Below are 21,367 nucleotides of genomic sequence, written 5' to 3' on the forward strand. Positions count from 1 at the left end.
ACTTAGCCACTGCTTTGTTTTAATGGGTCACAAGCCAAAGAGGTTGGGAACCACTTGGAGTAGTAAAACTAGTCAAAATGAAGTTTGAAATGTATGACATTTTATTGATTTTTCATGAAAAACAATTTAATTTGTTAGAATTAAAGCACTTTTAGTACAAGAACAAAAAAAGCCTACATTTTAGTCCTTTTGCTGAACACATAGCTGAACTGAACTGTCTAAAGCAAATGGAGAAGTTGCCCTCTGCCTAGTTATTACATGATAAGCTTTCCCCACAAAAACGAAAGAATCCATACCCATCATTTATTTAAAAAAATCGAAACAAAGACATGAATTCATTCAGAACAAGAACATAAAAAAAACAGGAACATTTGAGAGCATCTGGTAAATCCCCCTTCAGTTTATCTTCTGGTCTCGCCTACGACATAAATTACATTCACAACTTGTTCTCATGAATCCACAATTTCATTGCCCTTGTCCACATTTGTTGACCATGTTGATTAATGGTAGCATAGAAACAGCAACTTGGACAGATGGCATTTATCTGCGTTCCACTTACTATGCAAGTGCTACATTTGAGAAAACAGGGGATTTAAAGTGGAAGAGGAATATTGTCCATTTAGTCGTGCAATGTCCTTTTAAAGCCACTAGATGGCAACGTTGCACCAAATACAGGAAGTGTTTCTTCGAGTCAACCAGTAAAATAGGAGAGGTCATCATTAGAAAGGGGGAAAATACTTGATTACAATTGGTTATGTATTACAAGTACAAACTATTTCTCATTTTTTTGCCCCTGATTTCATCTTTAAATAGTCATTTTTTTATTCAGTTTAGTAGTGGTAAAATATTTCCTTGCATGTTTTAGAAACTATACACACTCATGATAAAATTGTTTCATCAAAGAAATTATATTCTGCTTGTATCTTGTTCACATATTTAAATGATTAACATCTATATTTGTGTTCTTTTATGTCGACTAGATAGCATATTGTTAGACATAAGGCCCATTCTCATAAGCATATGCCTGGTTTTTACAGCTAGTCATTTTTATGAGTCTTCAATTCAATCAGGCCATTATTATCATCAGCCCAACCTTTTGATTTAAGAGAACATCTGGTGGCGGACTGCAGCGCCTACAACTTCTTTCTGATCACTTACTTCAAAATGTCTATTAGAGTTATAACGCACGGTGTTTTTACTAGCCTTCCCATATGTGGACACTTGAATGGAAGTCATACACACACACACACACACACACACACACACACACACACACATACACACACACACACACACACACACACACACACACACACACACACACACACTTACACACGCGCGCGCTTTTACATGGTTTACATGGCGTGCGCATTCCTGCCTGTGCGTAATGGCCGCAGATATTTTGCAAACCTTTATGTCTGGGTGCCATGGAGTTAATAAATCACAGTATTAACATGGCTGGATCATCAGGCCCCAACTGACATCTCTGTTTTTGGATACTGAGACGATGATATTTGGGCTAACAGTGTGTGTTGGTACTCGGGGATATAAATATATGCCACCCCAAGGGGCTGGGGGGCTCGGGTGATCGCGCTGGCCCGCATGCCGACCAAGGCAGACAGGATCATGGCGAGAGAGCCGGCCACAATCAAACAAATGTGCTGAAGGATATCGCTGAACGTGTGTGTGTGTGTGTGTGTGTGTGTGTGTGTGTGTGTGTGTTTGAGGCAGTGTGAGAGACATTTTATCTCACGTTGCTTTTATTTATCACTATTTATTATATCGTGTATTCACGTGGTGGGGTGCTCACATTTCTCCTCCCAAAGCAGGAGACATAAATAAACATCTATAGACAATGATGAGATGATTGTGGGGGTGTGGTGTCCAACCTTGACCGTTTATGGCATTTATTAGACTCCGCTGAGACTCTTCTCTCTCTCTCTGAGACTGCTGGCTGCAGTGGGGAGGATGACATGTAACTCAAAGAAATGTATAATTGCTAAAACTGAAAGTAAAACTCGTTTTAGATTATTAGAATTACAGAAATATAATTCTATTACACAAAATTGTGTTCCTTATTGTGCAGTTTTACTAATCTGTGATCCCAACAACATAAATGTGTCAAACTGATTCATTTCAACAATTCCTGATAAAATCTTAATTTTCAAAGATGCCCCCCTGATAAAACAAACCGTCAAACTGACTCTCATTCTTTCCATTTCATTATAATGAACCAAACCGTACTTATTGAACAGATGGCCCCCAGACAATTAAATTTGACAATTTAGAAATGACTTTGTAATGATAGGGGGAAACCAGGACTGATGGAGAGCATGTGGAGATCTGTACCATGCTCACTCTCTGCAAGCTGGACTTGGCTCTACAGTTTTTTCATGCATGTGAGCCCACCGTGCAGTTTCATGGTTCTGTAAGCAACCATGCATGCACATTTTATTTCACATGTTTGTGTGTTGTTTGTTTTTCTGTTATTGAGCATTTTCTGGACAGCGGGACACAGTGCAGTTTAGCTATAATCCTCATATTTATGTTGGATTCAGCACTTAGTCCCGCAAGATTTATGTAATGCATCTAATCAAAGCTAATTTCAAACCATCGGGCTGTAACAGAAAAATGTGCGCAGTGGCTGCCAGGCTTTTTGTGAGCTGAAACTTTCTTAAGCTCATAATCTGCAAGAGCTGATACTCTGAATGAGCACTTGGACTGCTCAACACGGTTGATTCAGTTCTTATGGGAAAACACAACATTTACATTTCATTTCAAATGTTCAAATTACGTGAGTTTTGTATTTTTGTACTCATGCGCAGTGTGGGAAATTCACGGGTGTTCATTTGTTAGTGTTGAATTAATTTGACACATACGCATAATTAAATGTGCACAGATGTGAGTGGTGTGACTATTCCTCAAATGGTTTCCTCTGATTGTGCTGTTCATGTTTTTTGTTATATACTAATGAGGCACAAATCTGCGTTATCTGATGCTCGTGTAAACATTGACAAACATGATCGAATTCTGTTTCGTCTTTTGTTTTGCAGACAGTTGCGGGCACAATTTCATAGCTGCAGCTAGAGTGACAACGCAGCAAACAGACCATGTATATGTCACAGCCAGCCCGGGTCTCCTCTTCACTCTACCCCTTAATCTCAGAAGGCAAACTGCATGTTTGATAGTCGTGAATATACGCTAATTGTCAACTCTAAAGACATGCACAAAAAGACACTGCAGAATACACACGCGCGCGCGCACACGCACACACACACACACACACACACACACACACACACACACACACAGCCCGCGCACACAGTGCACAGTTTCTGGCTAAGTGGCTGGGGCGGGGACAGCAGGCAGGCGGGCGAACAGCGTGCTGGTCGGGTTGGTGGACAGCTGATTGTCCGTGTTATTAACTGTGTTTGGGGGCGTTCCTGCTCGCTTTGTATACCACGCCTACCTCACCTACTAGTTCCCTCCTGTTTGGCATCCCAGAGATGGTCTAAAGTGATTCCTCAGGGAAGAATAGAGCGCAAAGCACCCGAGCAGGAGCTGAGCACGAGCTGACGAGGAGCGGAGTCGCTGTTGTCCAGGACTGCCTCTTAATTGCGCGTAATCTTCCGTTTCATTCATCTGAACAGAGAAGACTTTAAAGAGAAGGAGCGAAGGAGGGTGAAACGTGTTTCATCTCCTTGGTTTTCTTTCTCACTGTGGACTGTTTGTTGCAAAAAAAGCAACATTTTGCTTGTGTTTTTGTCAGCTGCACCTTGATCCGGGGGACTGTCGCCAACTCAGTGCAGCCTCTTATCCTGCGCTTCCCCTTTCATCGCTCTCAACGTTGTTCATCTTCACAGCTACTGCTTCCCCCTTCTTTTTCTTGTGGAGTCGCTGACATGAGGTGCAGTTAACCCTGGATGCTGACAGCTCCCCTTTTCCTTCCACATGTCGCATCTTTTGTTTACTTTGAGAAACACACGCGCAACTAAACGCCAAGTGAAGTAGACCACGCCACTTTTCTCCTCTGACAGCGCGATCAAACAGACGAGGAAGGGGAGGCAGGAGAAAGGAGGGAGCCAAGGAGAGGAGGATAGAGAGAGGAGAGAGAGTGAGAGAGATAGCGACAGTGTGAAGGTGCGTTTTGATGTTTGGCATCCACGAGAGCATCCAGAGGAGTGGGAGTAGTATGAAAGAAGAGCCCATGGTGGCCGGGATGAATGCGGTTCGGACATGGATGCAGGGCGCCGGAGTGCTGGACTCCAACACAGCCGCCCAGAGGTGAGCCTGAGGCGGCCTTGGCGCTGCGCTGCACCGGGGCGTGGAGACCGGGGGAGAGCACGTTCTAATCTGCGGTATTAAAGCATCACTTGGGGCAGCACGAGTTCCCAGAGGACTTATAGTTGGATAACCACTGTTCCTGCTGGCTTTAAAGTTTTTAGCTCTAACTCCAACATGATAATACTGTATGTGGCTCAGAGGTTTAGCATATTTCTGAACTGAAAGCACAGTTAACTCCAAGCACTTTCAGGTTAGCAGGGTTTAAATGTAGGCTTGGATTAACTTTGGTGTTTTGGAAAGTGTGCTGTAAGAGTGTGTTTAAGATCGTCACCTTACTTCGGTGGTAGTTTCCTGTTTTTTGGTATAGGTACTTTTTGCATACACTAATATTTTGTCCAGCTTGAATTCAGCAGTTCTTTTTCTCTAAAACGATAAAATAAAATTATTTATTATAAAACAAGTTGGTCAAGTTTAAAATTAAATATCACACTTCTATCGACAGCAGCCCTGCTACCATGAAAGCAATTGCCCTTTCCAAATTATGGTTGTAATATAAATTAGCATAATTAATCCTTTTAGGCGTATAGCGTAATATTTTATTATTTTATTGTTAATTAAACTATAATGGGCGTTTGTGCGCATTAAATTAAATTACATGTGGGGATTTTGAAATGGACAGTGACTGAAACATAATAGACTGTAGATTTAATTTTAAAAGCAGATGTGTCATGTTGCATTTGTATTGAATGCATTTATTTTAATTGCCTTCGTGGTGGATGGTGCTGGTTTGTGCTTGTGTCCGCAGCGGAGTGGGTCTTGCTCGTGCACACTTCGAGAAACAGCCGCCCTCCAACCTTCGCAAGTCCAACTTCTTCCACTTCGTCCTGGCTTTATACGACCGACAGGGTCAGCCGGTGGAAATAGAGAGAACCACCTACATTGACTTTGTAGAGAAGGAAAAGGTGAGTTTGCACATTTCACAAAAAAAATATATTTTCACCACGTGATAGTTTTTTAATAAAATCTTTCAAATAAGCTTATAATGCGTGCATTTTAGCGGAGCATGGACTGATGCCCGACACACTGGACTGTTGAGTCAAAGTGATAAATGACCAGACGTACACAGCAGGGATCATGGGTCCTGGAGGCTTTTCATGAAATATTTACACACTTCTGTTTATTTTAGCTTTTCTTTATAATTTCAAATTCTTCGAAATCAATTTTAAACTAATTTACTTAAAGTTGTAAATCAAGCGCAGGAACACTTTTGCACCCCCACTGATCATAGGCTATTGACAGATATTTTTATGACAGTTGAGCAAAGCGTGTTGCCTTATTCCTGCAGGTGTTGTCAGACACGATATTTAATTTCCTAAACAAACATCAATATTAATGTTTGATACGTCGATCAGGTGTATTATTGATCTGTTTGCAAGTGGCGTTAAAAGTGTTGTACTTTAAATGCTTGTTTTATTCATCAGCATTTAGTATCGACTTATTTTTTATTAGATTCAAATTTCCTTCTACTGTTGGTCAGTGTTATTAACACATTTTAATATTACATTACATACACGATTCATGATTTATTGAATATATAATTAATAAACGTCAATGTATTCTTTTTGAATTTGTTAAATATCTTAAGTAACATTCTAAACAATTTCCGTTTACATTATCGGTAAATAAAGTTGTAAACAGGCCTAATTGTAAAGAACGTTTTTTTTTTTTTTTTTTTTTAGCTACAAAATATAAGATTATTAAGAAACTCAGTTTACAGAATATATTTCGTCAAATAACGTCATCAAAAGTTGTTCAAGTTACAAACAAAACCTTTGTTTCTTGCTTTCTGCATTTGGTCTGTGTGGATGATATAACATATATATATATATATATATATATATATATATATATATATATATATATATATATATATATATATATGTATAAGAATAGTCATTTCAACGGGCTCCCATTTAGAGAGAGCTAGGTGTTATACCAGTCCCAGGAGGAGCTGCTCTGAGCGATGTGTTTGGTTTAATTTTCATAGGAAACGACGGGGGAAAAGACCAACAATGGGATCCATTATAGACTCCAGCTCCTCTACAGTAACGGTGAGTTCAGCTTCCATAATGTTTCTGGAGCAATACAGCAGCAGTGAGGGAATGAGACGCCAAACAAACGTTTTAGGAGCTCACCTCGGCTTTTCTTTATGTATTATTTTATATTCATCCTGAATGATTAGTGCTTTATAAAATGCTTCAAATGTTGCTGTACACATTACTTTTATTACCAATATTATATTGTTATTATTAGGCTATTGTTATGATTATGATTCTTCTTCTTCTTCTTCTTCTTCTTCTTCTTCTTCTTCTTATTATTATTATTATTATTATTATTATTATTATTATTATTATTATTATGTATATCTTCTCCAATAAGCAATAAACAACCAAACTAAGCAAAATAAAATGTTTCCCATCCTCCTTTTCAACGTTTTTTTTTTAAATATATATATAACATCTATTAAGAACGTAATTGTGAAAATGGACTTACCACACAGTTTAATTATATATATATATATATAATTAAACTATATATATATATATATATATATATATATATATATATATATATATATATATATATATATATATATATATATATATAATTAAACTGTGTGGTAAGTCCATTTTCACAATTACGTTCTTAATAGATGTTTTTAGAGATAAAATCAACAGGGGTAAAGCAAGTAAATTAATATTTGCAGTTCCAAGCAAACTGGCATGCAACAAATACTGACAGTCATTAGGAACAGTTTGGACTCATTCAGTTTTTGTAAGGCTCCTCAAAGGGGAAGTCAGAATGAATAAAAGCCGTGATCTAAAATATGCCCCAGAATGGGGAAAGCTTTGCCTTCGATGTGATGTGAAGCCTCCTGGTTCCATCTGAAGCCGTTGTCTCTGTGTCTCTGTGTCTCTGTGTCTCTGCAGGGATCAGGACAGAGCAGGACTTGTATGTTCGTCTCATTGACTCTATGACTAAGCAGGTAAGAGGTTTGCGTTGAAGGTTCAAAGAATTAAACTATGCATCAGTTCAGTGGTTGTGTTGGTCTGAATGTTGCCCCTACCTCCAACCGCCTCCCCCCCCCCTTACCCCCACTGCATGCCTGTGTCTGAGACCCTCAACTTCAGCACAGCACAGCCAGCTTGATAAACGACCTGTCTTACCTGTGGAATACATTTACAGAGGCCCGGAAAAGTAGAGGACATGTGTCCTCATAGTCTACCTCTGCACAGCAGCCAGTAAGTGGGGATGGTGTGTGTTTTTACAAGCGTCAGGCAGTATATGTGTGTGTGTGTGTGTGTGTGTGTGTGTGTGTGTGTGTGTGTGTGTGTGTGTGTGTGTGGCGCTGGCTGTGTGATTGTGCACCTATGGTGTGTGAATATGAGGTGCAGAAGCAGTTGTGTGTTAGTGTTATTGTTTGAGATAGACAGTGATGCATACCAGCTTACTCTTTGAGGACCTTGACCCTCATTTCCTCAATGTGAAACAGAACAAACTATCCCAGAGTGTGTTATGGCCAATTCAATCACACAAAGAAATACAGAGCAGCACATGTGGGCTGGCAAACACTGAGGGAATTCTCCATTAGGATGACTTAGATACGAAGAAAAACCTCTTCAACGCTGTTTTGAAATCAGGTCTTTTGTTTTGCCAATTTTGCCTCTAATGCCATTAGGTATGAAGAGAGGTTGCCTTAGAATGAAAGGAGTAGGAGGGGATGTGTGTGTGTGTGTGTGTGTGTGTGTGTGTGTGTGTGTGTGTGTGTGTGTGTGTGTGTGTGTGTGTGTGTGTGTGTGTGTGTGCGTGTGCGTGTGTGCGTGTGTGTGTGTGTGTGCAGGGTGATCACAGCCCCGGAGAGCATGTTGAGTGGGGTTGGAGGGGTAACCAGACTAGATTTTTGGACTCTGTGCTGTATGGACCAGATGGTGCACTATACTCCAGTCTGGCAGTCCAACTGCTCACTGTACACAGCATATAAACATACATGCACACACAAACACATATGCACACACAGGAATACACACGCACGGGCACACGCACACGCACACGCACACACACATGCTTTCTCTCTTACTGTCTCTCTCAGAACAGAGCGTTCCTGTTCACGAGGACTGGATTCCCATGACACACACTTTTGCCAGATAGACAACGCCGCTCCCAGATGAAAGACACACTTTTCTGTTTTTTATTTTCCCTTGCATCATGGCTCATTTTTTTTTTAAACTTTCAGCATGCCACATAAAAAAATATATAAATCACGGTTATTTGAATTTTCTGTGATTTCTTTTCCTCTTCATCCTTCAGGCTATTGTCTATGAGGGCCAGGATAAAAACCCAGAGATGTGTCGGGTCCTGTTGACCCATGAGATCATGTGCAGGTAAGACAAAACACACCCAGCTACAGGTCCAGTCGATGCTTTTTAGTCTGGATCAAGACAAATGTTTTTCTCACATTGGAGGTGTCTCTGTTAGTGTAAAGAGGGGGCAAAGACATGAGGAACACTGCTAAATTACAATAGAAATCTTATAATTTTCCTCAAAGTGGGTTGGGGAGATTGGCCCTGGCCTATTTCTTTTGGTAGGGATGTGTGTGTCTGTGTATATGTGTCTTTGTATATGTGTATGTATCCCTCTCATGTTCAGCTAATTAGGACAAGGAAAAGCTCATTACTCAAACCCATCCTCCGTAGTCTGTGTAATACATGCAGTTTGCTGTGTCCTGACAGTGAGCTATGTGCAGAGGGGGACGGACTCGGATTACACATAAAATATAGACACACACATTCGCACACACACATACACACAGTCAAATATACTAAAGCAAGCAGAGATCTCACAGGCCGTCGCATGCATTTAGAATCAATAAATGCATCACACAGCATGTGATTGTCCCTCACAAACCAGCCTTCTAGAAATACATGTAGAGTTAGATTTAGAGAAATTGCTGGTGGCTAAGTGTAGCCACTTCCTGGTTATCACACAAGGCAATTTAGACCACTTGTTTTCATATGCTGCAGGAAACAGGCGAGATCAGAAATCTGATCTGGCTCTCCAAGCCTCCTGTCCTGAGGGACTCAAGAACGTGGGGGGGGGGGTCAATCTGTCTCCCCCCTTCTCTCCCTCTCTTTGGTGTCTTTCTCCATTTCCTCCCACACACATACAGTAGATGCACACATGTAGTCAAACACAGACGTGCATACTGTACACACAGACAAGCAGACAGAGAAGAAAAGGTTGACGCGATGATACTTTTTGGGGGAAATAAGGGGGCTGACAGCACACAACAATGCTGTTACATTGTGCTGCAGTCAAATGATTCAGAAAGGACTCGTCACATCAGTATGCAACCCCCTTCTACCCAGCATGCACTACTCCCCAGGTCCAGTGGGACCACTCTGTGACCCACTTCTGAGAGAGAGAAAGAGCGAGAGAGAGAGGCGGGATAGAGGGAGGGGACGAGCACTGAGGAAAAATAGAGAACATAAGATGTCTGGTTGTGGGATGTCTGACAGAAATGGAGCTAACCTGAGCCCTGGAGGCTAATTCAAGTTTGTATCCAGCCCCATTCAAGCTCACTGCTTTAGCTCTTCTCCTCATCCAAACTTCTCCTAAAATCACCCCGCTGATCTCACCTACTGTAGCGCTAGAGCCCCGGTCTTACCTCGGGAAGCCCAGCAGAAATCCAATTCACGTTGTTTCTGAAACTCTGCCAAAGTCTCACGCCCTTTTACTCCTCTTTCTCTTTCCTGTACGCTCCTCTGACTTCCTCTCCCTCTTTCTGTGATGTACCTTATCTTTATTTCTCTGTGGTTCACATCTCTGTGACTAACTCCCCTTTGTCTCTGCCCCCCTCTTCTCTCGCCTCCCTGCAGTCGATGCTGTGATAAGAAGAGTTGTGGCAACAGGAACGAGACCCCATCAGACCCTGTCATCATCGACAGGTAAGCAAACTTTGCCCTTTAACCTCAGCTGACGTGATGCTGCGCTGTCATCACAAACACAAACACAGCACATATGACGGCCTATGGGTGTGGACAGGAACTGTGTGCAGAATACACGGGCAGCAAATGTTGCACAAACATATTATAGAAATGAAAAATTATGACAAAATTCCTTATATATATTTCCAGTGGGGTAAGCTGGATGAAAGCTATTTTGGACATATGATTGGGCTGGGAAAACTAAACCTGCAGGCCTAATAAAGCAGGCCACAGCAACCATAATCGTCTGTGTGTGTGCAAAATGTGTGAAACAGCAGTAAATAATATTCCAGTGGTGTGTGTGTAAAGTGGATGAGCAATCACAGAGCAGCTCTGCTTCAAGTGTGGTCAAACAGTGTTTGTGTGGTCGGGCTGATGACTTAGCTGATGAGCAGTTAGGGTTACAGCTACAGCCTGGCGTGTGTGTGTGTGCATGTTTCTGTGTATAAATCTCACACTTGGCCGGTATACTGAAGCTTGTCTGCCGCTTTTTGACACTGGCAGACGCAGTCCTGCACACACACACTTTTCTTTGAGTGTATACCTTTCTCCTGTCGTCATAAACTACCTCTGACCAATGCAGCAGCTCACAGGATTTACGGTCCGTCTGAAAAAAGAAAAGCCCTGTAGATTTACAGTCCGGCCTGTGCTGTTTGCATGTGCGTGGCACACGTGGACGAACAGCGGGAGGGAAATTATTTGTTTATACTTGACCAATTGTTGGAGTGCAAATTTCAGGCTGAAGTGATTTTTCTGTGGTGTATCACCTTTTCTGACTGTATTTAACCTTTCCAAACAACTGCATTATCACGTAGTGCATCATAGGTTATTTAGGTTTTATGTCTGATTTGAATTTGTCACATTTGAGTGTATTTGTGTGAGTGTTAATGAGGCAGTGACCTGTGCTATCTGATGAACACAGCTGGCCTGTGCTCGCTTCTGCTCTGTCAAAAGCTACTCTTTACCTGTGTGTGTGTGTGTGTGTGTGTGTGTGTGTGTGCGTGTGTGTGTGTGTGTGTGTGTGTGTGTGTGTGTGTGTGTGTGTGTGTGTGTGTGTGTGTGTGTGTGTGCGCGCGCGCCACCCCTGTTCCGCTCCAATGAAGCGGAAGGCCTCACCTCAGCGCTCCCTGAGACAGCTGCACCCCACCACGTGGCCTCTTACAACACGCCTGCCCATCACTCTGTGCCATATTTCAGATTTTTGTTTTTCGTGTGTGCATACTTGTTGAATTTCTCATCTGTGCACTCTGTCCCTCTGTTTCTATGGGCGCCATCCTGTTAAACTTTCCATTTAGTTTGCCTCAGCTTGAGCATTTCCATCTTTGTGAAACAGGCTGATCTCTGCTGTGAACAGCTTTCCCACACTGAGCATGTGTTGTAGTCGCTCGCTGGCGGTATTCCCCCGACGCCCAATGGCTCAGGTGTGAGGGCAGCATTAACGAACAACAAATTAGAACAGGGGGAGGGAAAACAACAGCAATATCTCTGTTTTCCTCTCCAGCGAGCACTCTTTCTGGACAGGAAAATAGGTCAGGTGAGAGGAGAGCGAATGGCTTGCTTTAAAGGGAGGACTGAAGGGGAATAAGGAGAGGAGGGTTTATACGTTTGCTCATTTAGTACCAATATATTCTTGGCAGTTGTAATAATCAGGGATTCATAAACAAACAAACAACTGTGAGGGTGAAACTGACTCAATTACCACGAGTTCCCCTCCTTCAAATTCATAAAGAAATACCATCAACAGCCCCTCTCCAGCCTTGAAGTTATTTAGTTCGTTAAATAAGGGCTCGTTAGCCCACTGCTGTTTCGCAGAGATGATTAGATTTTACAGCCCTAATTAGCTGGGCTAGCTCTAACTCTTCTGGAAGAGTAATGGGTCTGATTGCCTAATTAGCTCTCTCTCGTTAAGATGGGAGAAACAGGCCACTGCAGCAAAACCGCAGGAATGAGAAAAAATAAAGTCAGCTAATGAGAAACTTATTTGATTGTTAGGAGAACAAATCTGGTACAGTGTGGATCGGCAGCGCTCTGGGTACTGTACTGGCTTACCGGGAGAATCTCTCTCACCCATCGCTTTATTCCACCTCCTGTTGAAAGGAGAATTTGTTTGGGCTTAAAAGCGTCTACAAGGAGCAATACAATGCAGATTTTAATTATGAAGCATATTTGTTTAGGCTATAATAGCAAAAAGCACCTGAACACTTCTTAGATTTGTACTGAAGTTGAACAAAACATCCCCCACAATCTGCCCTGTTTTCATGCTGTTTATATTATAGGACTACATGTTTATACTATATGTAGCATTGTCATCTCTCTCATCTGTCTCAGATTTTTATTGTCCTTCTGATCTGAATCAGTCAGTCGTGAAGATGAAGACAACTCATTCCATATTTTGTGCATTTAACCTCTGATGTGGTGAATTCTTGGAAATTCAGAGAGACCTTGGCATGCCATGCTGTACCTGTGCTTGACACTGGGCAGGCAAGCAGCTAAAAGGTGAGAAGCTAGTGTGTATCTTCCCCAGGGAAACATGTTTGGGCCACTTTAGCCTCTTACAGAGGCAGGATAATATGAGGGGAGCCCCCCCCCCCCACCTCCACTTCCACCTTTCTCCATCACTCCTGGTTAGTGTGGGGTTAATTAATGCAGCCACTGCTAGTCAGTCTATCATGTGCCTGGATGGGCCTCAAGTCACAAACACATTTCCATTTCACCTGTGTACACCTTTGCTATCTCGCTCCATAGCTTTTCTTAAATGGGTCTCACCACACAACAGATTTGTGTTCATTTACTTGCTGCATCCATATAATTGTGGACTAATCTCTCAACCTGACTAACTTTGGGGGTATGACTGTCCCTCCGGCCCCATGTGTCCTTGCTTGCCTACTACCACCTGTGTCCCATGGCCCTTTCCTGCCCGGCCAGCTCACCCAGGCCTGCCACAGGGTGTCTCCCAGGCAGAGAGAGCCTCTTTGCAGGGGGGAGAGAAACTCTGTGACTACAGATAAGGATCCACTGTATAGCCCTGCATTTCCCATGATCCCCCTTTCCAGTGCGGGGAGGGGTGGTGGGTGTCAAATTTACATGCGCCAACAATGTTATTTCAGGTTTATAGCTGTTTTTGAGTGTGTGCTTGTGTGTGTTTGCGTTGTACACACTCCTGCAGCCTGCCATTGATGTGGGCCATTTCCTTGCATGCGTGTCTGTGCTTGTGTATCCGCATCAATGTTGGTTATTTCCTCAGGAGTGTGTGTGTGTGTTGATAGAGGCCATTTCCTGGTGAGTGTGTGTGTCTTAAGTGAAGAATGTCGGGCAGGAAGTGCTCCTCCCGGGGAGGATGATGTCATGGCCGACAGTTTCCTGTTCTGTGAGCCAGTGACTCTCAGCTTCATGGTGGGTAGTTAGCACTTGTGGACCAGGTTTTGCTTCATCTCCCGCCTGCCGTTAGGCTACACCTGCTTTGCTTTTACACCAGATTGTCACACTTCTGGAAGCAACAAGTAAACTTTGCAATGTCTTGAGGATTGCATTTTCCAAGCTGATGCATAGCTTGTTGGTCACTCTCCCCCTCGTTGTCTCCGTCTGTAGTGGGGAACCCCCTCATTGTTTTGGTTGTTATGTTTGGATGCACTTCCTGGGGTGAGAGGTCATGTGTTGCCTTGGCTGGGCTAACGTGCGCTAGTGAATAATGTATGTCATTGACTTTATGTCAGCCCTGCCAGCCCCCCAAGCCGAGCCCACCCATGTTTAATTCATCCATCTCATTTGTGTGTGTGTGTGTGTGTGTGTGTGTGTGTGTGTGTGTGTGTGTGTGTGTGTGTGTGTGTGTGTGTCATTTAGAGGCCCAGTCTGCACCTGTCCAGCCATTAGCCCCCTTCTCATTTGCATTTGATGCTAATGTGGTTTACTGGCAGTGCCTTCCGTCCCCTCAGCTTAGTTTCACTTTCATATCCATGACTGTGTTAGTGAGAAGGTGAAAACACACTTACAGTACAGCTATCCTACATTCTTTGGACTGTATCTGCAGATGTTTCTGACGTCTGAATGTTGAGGTTTTCATTAATTATTTTTAAGTCCTGGGTCTGCTTTATTTTATGCAGGAGAGTCATTCTTTTTCCCTTTTATTCCGCTTGTTTCTCACAGTTGGTTTTCTATTGCGTCTCTGATCACCTACCACTAGCTTTAAATTTCCCTCCGAGACAAAGAGAAGCTAGAAACAGAGTCATGAGACAGAATCTCTCTTTTGGTGTTTCTCTTTGGGGGAGGAGAGCTGTTTTCAGCACAGCCTTTTTCTTCTTCGTCTTTTTTTAGAAGATTTTTGTTTTTCTACACATTGAGTGCTGTTTCTGTTGTGCAGTCTTGGGGGGCTGCAGCTGCATTAGATGTTATGTGAGGCTTTGAAAAGGACTGGCCCTGAGCTGGTTATGGTGTTTGTGCAGGGCTGAGGGGCAAAGAGGCAGAGTTGCTGGCTCATCGATATGCAGGAAGAACTCCCCTCCCTCAGGTGTTGGCTGCCTCACAAATCTGCCTCACATAAGAACACACAGACACACACACACACACACACACACATAGACACAGATTCAGCTTTCACCCTCAGATAAACTCATACACAGTACACAAATACATATGCAGAAGCACGCATGCGCACTTATAAGAATCCACAGGCTGGCAAAAATATAACACACACACACACGCATGCACGCACACACGCACACACGCACGCACGCACGCACACACACACACACACACACACACACACACACACACACACACACACATATATACACACACACACACACAAACACACACATTGACCGGCAGCTCTCTGCATCTGTTTGGTTGTGTTCTTTTTTCCCTGTGGTGCCCCTCCCAGGGTTGGAGGAAAGCGCAGCCCCAGGGGACGGACGGCTGCACTGATTGACAGCAGAGAGTTTGGAGGTCGAGATGCCTCTAAAACAGCGCTGCCTCTTTCTATCTCATCCAAACCTTCAGCACTCTCACCCCCAACAACTGGCTCACACCCCACCAAAAAAGCACACATCATTCTCAGAGTAAACAGGGATTTGTTTCCATGAAATGAAATATCAAATTAACACAAGCTGTTTTTGTTTTTTGGTGAGGAAACAACGAGGGAACACACTGGAAATAAGTACTTGTAATGCTTAAGTTTGTTTGTGTATTTGTGTTTTTAATTCTTTCCCCCATAAACTTAACAGAGCTGCTATCACACTTTATAGGTAGTTAAGCTAATGCTCCCCAGCTGAATGCAGGTAACAAACAGTTTATTAGGTCATATAAAATGTAATTTACAAATGTCAAAACAACAAAAGTTCTGGCTTTCATGACATGAGGAGGTTTTTTGGCGAGCGCTACTGTAAATAACGCTGTTGTAGCTCTTTTTTCTCTGCAAACTGCTTTGTCATTACTGCTTGACATTCCCTGCTTGACCTGGCCGCTCTCCTTGGCCATTCCCACTGCCTTTGTGTCAGTGTTTGTTCTGTCCCAGAATGAAGGGGTTTGGCCGGCCAGAGCTGACCCAAATGAGTAGCGTCCTACTTCTCTGAGAGCTATTTAAGACATTTTTGGTGTTGGAAATTGCAGGACGGAGAGATAGAGATAGAAGGGCACTTAAATAGAATGAGGCTATATTTACCATATGAAAGGTCTTATGTATGACGTATGGACGTGTGTGTGTGTGTGTGTGTGTGTGTGTGTGTGTGTGTGTGTGTGTGTGGTGCTGCGAGTGAGGAAAGGGTAACGTTTTCCAGGATTTAGTCCGTGACTCGCCCACGAAGATGCGCTCAATTTGCTTTTCAAATGAGGCGTGAAGAGTGCGAGCGCGTGCCTTTCGGTGTAATGCTATACATTTGGACGTGCATGGTAATGTGTGTGTGTGTGTGTGGCATGGGCAATGCTTTGTTTTCTCAAAGCTCTGATGTGTGTAGACAGTCGAGCGCACGGCCCACTAAGTGCTCCCTCATAGCCAATGTGTTACATGGCTGCCCGTGTTGCTGCTCGTAATTGAATAGACACAGCAGCTCCTCTCAGGCCTACTCTCCTAGCAGGCTGAGTTGGTGTGTCATCGAGCAGCATAGCTTCCAACCATCCTAAACTCAGCCCTCACTGATGATTCATTGTTTACCTATTATTTCTGCTAAGTGAGAACCCAGACTGTTCGCCTCATGCCAGCTCCATATACCCCCTAACCTGGCGTCTCACTTCCTATCAGCCAGTTTCCATCCCGGCCCCTCTTTTAGCGCTTTACCTCAGCTCTGTAGCCCAGGATGTAAGTCCAGGTGTCCAGGATGAGTGCTAGTGACCCACTGCGCCCGAGCAAGATGTATAGTCTGTTGATTGTTCTCCATCAATCTGTCCAGGAAGAATGGATCGCTGGCCAGGCCTGTGAGCGGCGCTCTCAGTTTCACACGCCACAATGGAAGGAAAACCTGCACTGCATGGGGGAGACAGGGAGGGAGAGATATGGAGTGTGATAGTTGTCTTGGGACTCTGCAACATAGGATATATTCTGATTAATATTATGGGAGATTTCTGCTGATTTCAGATTTTAAATTTTCTTTTTTTTTAAACGTAAAAAAACACTCATACTCTGGCACCTATAGGCTATTTAGTAACCGTATCATTATTTCCAAGTTGAACCATTTCATATCTGCTTATATGAAATATATATATATATATATATATATATATATATATAAGTTTTGTGACATTGAGTTTGACTAATCTGAGCTGTGATGTTAAGAGACAAAAGGAAATGTTCAAGGGACTATCTCTGCCGTAATTAAACGTAAAGCAGCGACGTCAACATGCAGACAATTATGGTCAACAGCATGGTTCGATCAAGGGATGATATATTCTTACATTTCTAATATATTATTTTTACTTTGCATTAATCATCAACAAATGAGACCCCAGCACATGTTACTGTTCCACTTCAAAAAGCCGAGCTGAATTTAAAGGCCTTTGTTTGTGTTTATGTAACTGATGAGGGGAGACAAAGTAAGGCGTAGGCAATCGACTGAGACACTTTGTTGTTTTCCAGCGCCTCACCCCCTTTGTGTGTGTGTGTGTGTGTGTGTGTGTGTGTGTGTGTGTGTGTGTGTGTACTGCTAACGTTTGTTTGTTTGTTTGTTTACCGAGTGGCTTGACCTCACTGGGAGGAATGTTCAGTCGTTTCCTTTTCTTCTGCGTCTCCTAATGTGTTTGTCTCTCTGATATATATCTCTCTTCTTCTTCTTCTCTCTCTATCTGCCCCTCTGTCTATGTGTCTTTTCCTTTGGTCCTCCCACTCAAGACTCCAGATTTAACTCTGAAGGTTTTTTGGTTAATCACACATGGAATCTTCCACTGAGTTTGAACGCTCTTCCTCGGCAGCGCGTTCTTCCTCGATCTGTGCGTGCGGTGCAGGAGAGAGTCCCGCTAATTATCCCCGTTATTGGCTTCTCCAACGCAGAGGCTGTGATTTACATGAGGTGACATTCAGTTCAAACGTGCAGACCTTTGCAACCTTTTTCTGGAAAACAATTAACAGCGCCGCTTTCTCGTCTGCCTCCCTCCCATACGCTCTTTTTCTCTCTCGCTACACCACTCCCTCTCTCTCTCTTCCTCTGGCTATTGTCTTCACACAAACAGAGAAGATTTACTGCCAAAAGAGTGAGGGGTGTGCAAGGAGGTGTAGCTATTGGTGTATTTTCTGTAGCAAGTGATTACTTGCTTGTTAATTGACAGTTATTCTTTGTGGTAGATATTCAGAAAGGAGTAGGCTAAAGCTGGAATTGGTGAAGGTATTCACTTTGCTTTTGCAGGATTGTAGCTGATTGCAGTCCTTAAATTGTGTCACATTTGCACAATAAAAACCCAATTTTTTTTCCGACTCCTCTATGTTTCTGCCTCTGACCCTGGAAAATTCAAGAAACACACTATTACACAATGGTACGGACAGGCATGTAGCCCACACACAAGACACCAAGACAAACTTACGTTAATGAAGCTCGTCTCTCTTCTGTCATGACGCCCGTGTTAGCATGACAAGATGTTTACACACACAATCACGGCGGCGCCTCTGATGTGGGCCAGGATGAAAGAGAGATGAGAGGAGAGGAAAAAGAGGAGGCAGAGACGTGACGGTGAGTGTCAGGTATGGACTGCTTTTCTCTGTTTGACAGGAGGACAGTTGTAACAGTACCCCACTGAGAGCACAGAGAGGCGTAGAGAGATAGATGGACAACAAGGAGGGAGAAAGATGTACCTGGAGGATAATATTCTGAAAAGGAAAGACGTTTTTTTTTCTCTGAATTCAACCACATTGTCGAATCAGGAGTAAAACAATTAGATCCACCCGCCTCCCCTTGTCCCGCAGTGTAGATTACAAATGAGCAAACCTGGCATTTATCACATCACTACAAACATTTATTAAAGCCGGTTCCTCTCTAAAGCTGCAGAGATAACAGTGGGTAATTGCAGAGACTGGCTCTATTAGTTAAGTATGCCTAATGTCACTGCCTCAGAGCATTAATGGACGGCGTAGTATTATGTTCCTGCGCTCATTACCACCCCACTCCCCTTCAAACAGATACACACACACACACACACACACACACACACACACACACGTACGCACACATATATCCACACACCCTCCATTGACCCTGCAGCAGGAGTCTGTGCCACTCTAATGAGAAATGGAAAATACTACTCCGCAAGCTCCAAGACACACACACACACACACACACACACATACGGACACACATGCACACACTCGGCGGGAGCCATTACAAGGGGGACAGAGGGGTACAACAGTATAATCACACACGCCTAGGGAAACAATTGTGCCGTTATCAGAGTGATCACATTATAAAAGTTTAATAAACACCAAACGGCCTAATGGTGAATTAGCCTGCATCTGCCCTGTGTTGTGCCAGGCTATAATTAGTGATTTAACAGAGACAAACAAATGTTTTTAGCCAGAGCTTTTCACAGTCAACAGATTTTTTAGTTGGACATCAATTATTCGTCTTGTCCAGAATTAAAAGAAAATGCACGACCGGTGGTGATTTGTGAGGTTTTTATTCTGCGATCTTGACTCCAAGACACCAAAAGTCAGACAAACACAGAACCACTGAGAGCAGAGTTTGGCTCAAGCCCCAGTCTGGTTTTCTAAGTGGCACTTGAGATGTGTATGGAGAGAGGCGGATGGGTGCTTGAGATTGTTGAGGAGGAGGAGAGAGTAAAGGAGGGAGGGAGGGAGGGAGGGAGGAAGGGGAAGGAGGTGAGGGGGATCGACAGAAGAAAAGAAACAAGAAGAGATGGCCTTGAATGACGTGGAGTAAGTTAGTCAAGAGGAGGAGGGGAAAAAAAGTCTCCCCTCGTTCTCTCCTGGGCAAAACAAGTGTGTGTGTGTGTGTGTGTGTGGGGGGGGGGGGGGCATTCACTTAAAATCGATGACAATATATAATTTACAATCACAAGGACCTATCACTTTTTATAGGGCCTCCATCCTCGCTCATCAATATTACATCAGGACCCAGACTCTCAGTGTGAGGGAGCAGGAGGGTGAGAAAATGGCTGAGGAGAGAGAATATGGCTTTAGTCCTGTGTGTGTGTGTGTGTGTGTGTGTGTGTGTGTGTGTGTGTGTCTGTGTGTGTGTAGGGGAGGTGTGGGCGGAGTGTGGGGAGGAGGGCATCTGCTGAGGTTGTAGAAAACATCGCTTCCAGCATACACAAATGTGCAAACGCATACCCTACCTCGCATGTGTGTAGGTGCGTGTCTGCATCTGTCCGACTGTTTTTGTGTGTGCATGTAGGTGTGTGTGCTTGCTAGCTGAGTGACAGTTTAGTATTGATCTGTGGGAGGCCCTGGTGTCATTAGACCCAGTATGGACCAGCAGGCACACATGGAGGTCAGGGCACGGAGTTTGTGTATGTGTGCGCGCGTGTGTGTGTGTGTGTGTGTGTGTGTGTGTGTGTGTGTGTGTGTGTGTGTGTGTGTGTGTGAGGTGGGGGACCAAGTGTTCAGTAGTGACAGGCTCAAGCCTCTGAAAGAAAATCAATCGTGTCATAAGAGGAAGGTTTCCTCCAGCCTCCTTCTCCCTCTCTCTTCCCCCACTCTCCTCCTCCTCCTCCTCATCCTCCTCTCATCTTTTCTCCTCTTTTCTCCCCTTTTCTCCTTTTTTCTTTTCATCCCTCTCAGCTGGGAGATCCTCTACAGACCATCCATTTATACTCCCTTCTTCTCAGTCTTCCTCTGTCTTCTTGAGCTTCCCCTGCTTCTCTGCCAAAAACGCACACACCTACACAGGAGCTCTCCTGGGTCAGGACGGAGGTTGCATGTGTGATGTGTGGATCAATCTGAGGGGTTATCCTGGCAAAAAAGGATCCATTAGTGACAGAACTGATCCTGGATCAGCCCTCATTAACTAAAAGGGCATAGGGGCTGTTTGTCCAGATTTAACAAATGACCCCAAACCAGGGCCAATTAACTCAGAGAGCAGAGACTAGTTGAAGTAATCGCATGCATTGTTTTGTTTAATAGAAGTTTGATTCCAAAAAGAAGCTGATTAGACTTTGTTTTATTGTGAATTTAAGCTTGTCCCTCAGTTATTTATTATTAAGGTTGAGCGTGCACACACACACTCTCACACACACACAGGGCAAGACTCCACCTGTTCTCCTTTCTTGCCTGAGGGGACTAGTATGGTAGATAACAGTTTGAGTGGGCCTGCTGCAAAACACTAATCAGACCTAACACTGCCTAATTAGCACAGAGTCCACTGATTGGCTTACAGCAATAATTAACACAGGTGAGAATAATTAGCTCCCCATAGACCTGTCTGTGTGTGTCTGTGTGTGTGTGTGTGTGTGTGTGTGTGTGTGTGTGTGTGTGTGTGAAGGATGTTATTATGCAGTCTTGGTCCCTAGTGATACTGAGGAGGCAGAGAGGAGAATCAAACTCATTACTGAAACCAGGCCAAACTGTGTTAGGTGCTCTGCTTTCCCACACCCAGAGAATTAGCCACAGA

General features: G+C 43.5%; 1 protein-coding gene across 4 annotated transcripts in view; it reads left to right on the top strand.

Moving 5' to 3' along the window:
* The first annotated feature begins 3,448 nt into the window (after window positions 1-3,448).
* The window catches only part of ebf1a (EBF transcription factor 1a), a 54,830-nt gene continuing 36,911 nt past the window's right edge, over window positions 3,449-21,367 (top strand). The window contains exons 1-6 of one of the 4 annotated variants that reach the window (XM_031302541.2): window positions 3,449-4,284; window positions 5,090-5,246; window positions 6,332-6,395; window positions 7,275-7,330; window positions 8,653-8,726; window positions 10,221-10,289. In XM_031302541.2, the coding sequence (XP_031158401.1) occupies window positions 4,151-4,284; window positions 5,090-5,246; window positions 6,332-6,395; window positions 7,275-7,330; window positions 8,653-8,726; window positions 10,221-10,289 (554 nt within the window). In that variant the 5' untranslated portion in view covers window positions 3,449-4,150. Of the gene's footprint in view, window positions 4,285-4,335; window positions 4,359-5,089; window positions 5,247-6,331; window positions 6,396-7,274; window positions 7,331-8,652; window positions 8,727-10,220; window positions 10,290-21,367 lie in introns of those variants that run through there. The other 3 variants (XM_031302537.2, XM_031302539.2, XM_031302538.2) reach the window with 3 other exon arrangements.

Source organism: Sander lucioperca, chromosome 1, assembly GCF_008315115.2.
Source record: "Sander lucioperca isolate FBNREF2018 chromosome 1, SLUC_FBN_1.2, whole genome shotgun sequence".
NCBI lineage: Eukaryota > Metazoa > Chordata > Actinopteri > Perciformes > Percidae > Sander > Sander lucioperca.